Source organism: Sinocyclocheilus rhinocerous, unplaced genomic scaffold (genome assembly GCF_001515625.1).
Source record: "Sinocyclocheilus rhinocerous isolate Xijiao unplaced genomic scaffold, SAMN03320098_v1.1 scaffold27257, whole genome shotgun sequence".
NCBI lineage: Eukaryota > Metazoa > Chordata > Actinopteri > Cypriniformes > Cyprinidae > Sinocyclocheilus > Sinocyclocheilus rhinocerous.
In genome coordinates, this window is record NW_015662417.1 from 277 (window position 1) to 1,705 (window position 1,429).

Here is a 1,429-nt window from a genome sequence, read left to right on the forward strand (position 1 = left end):
TGTTTTCAGATGTGTTGACCGACTGAATTTCTTGCCACAGTGTGAACACTTATAAGGTTTTTCTCCAGAGTGAATCCTCTCGTGCTGTTTCAAATGTTCAACTGAAATAAAAGTTTTTTCACACTCAAAGCACATGTACTCTCCCACAGCTGTGTGTATTTTCTGACCTACTTTCAAATTCTGTAGACGCACAAAACTGTTACCACATAAATTACATGAAGGTGGCTTCTCCTTTGAATTAACTTTCAAGTGTTTTTTCAGAACTGAAGCCCATATAAACATTTTCCCGCATTGATCACATGCATGCAGCTTTTCTCCAGTGTGGCTGTTCATGTGATCATTAAGGTTTGCTGATTGTATGAAACTCTTCCCACATTTCTCTCCAGTATGAACTATCATGTGACACTCAAGACTTGTTTTGCTTGTCAAACTCTTTCCACACGGAGTGCAGGTGAAAGATTTCTTGGCTCTTCTTTTCTTTAAATCTTTCTGTTTGGTTTGAGAGCAACTCCAAGATTTTTCTCCAATTTTGACATGATTTTTCTCCTCAACTTCACTTGATTCTTCATTCTTATCTTTTTCTTCAATCAACTCTGAAATAAAAGTAAAAATGTGAGCGAACCCTGATGTAACAGTGCAGTGCTCCACACTAACATTTGAGAGCAGCACCACTAACTTTTACAGATGCTGGCACCAGAAGCAGATTTGGTAGCGCTGGGGCTGGTGTGTGAGGTATAAAAATAAAGATAATATAATAATGAAATTACTACTGTTTTTTATTAATAAGCCGGAGTTACTAATAATATTACTGTTTTTTATTAATAAGCCGGAGTTACTAATAATATTACATGTTTATTTCTTGGTAATACACATTTGACAGTAGAACACTGACATTGAGATGGGAAGCGTACAAAATTTACTTTTAGTAACATCAGTAATGTGCAATATCTAATTTTCATATAGAAAATTAATATATTCTACTCTTACTAAATGTACCATTATTCTTTTATAATATTATAAAGAACTGACCGAAAACTTCAGTAATTATAATTGATGTGCAATTCAGTCACAAAGTGAAGAAAAGTTTGGGTTTGATGGCAAGATGGCATCAACGTTCTGCTTGAGCAGATGAAAATTGTACATTGTCACATATTTTACACCTTTCTGGAGTTTTATTTTAGGTTTTGATATCGTTAAGAATATATATTTGTTGTGACTTCCGTAAAAAGGTGACATCAGAACTACTCAGTCACCACCCCGTGCACCGCCCACCGTCCCACTCTCCTTTTGCCAAACCCCCAGAAAACATTGCGTCCATGCCATTGCTGAGCAACAACACGGAAACATGTCGAGAAAAGGTTAACTTTAACCACGAAACCAGATTGGCTGACCTGTAACGTTACACTCTCACTCAAAGGATGGACGATCT

The 1,429-nt window shown here is 36.4% G+C and overlaps 1 protein-coding gene across 1 annotated transcript in view; it reads right to left on the reverse strand.

The window, feature by feature from the left end:
• Positions 1-471, reverse strand: part of LOC107728054 (zinc finger protein 678-like) — a gene marked incomplete at both ends in the record, with an annotated part of 723 nt that extends 252 nt beyond the window's left edge. The window contains one exon of the mRNA XM_016538114.1: positions 4-471. Coding sequence (XP_016393600.1) covers positions 4-471 — 468 coding nt within the window. The remainder of the gene's footprint in view (positions 1-3) is intronic.
• Between the last annotated feature and the right edge of the window lie 958 nt (positions 472-1,429).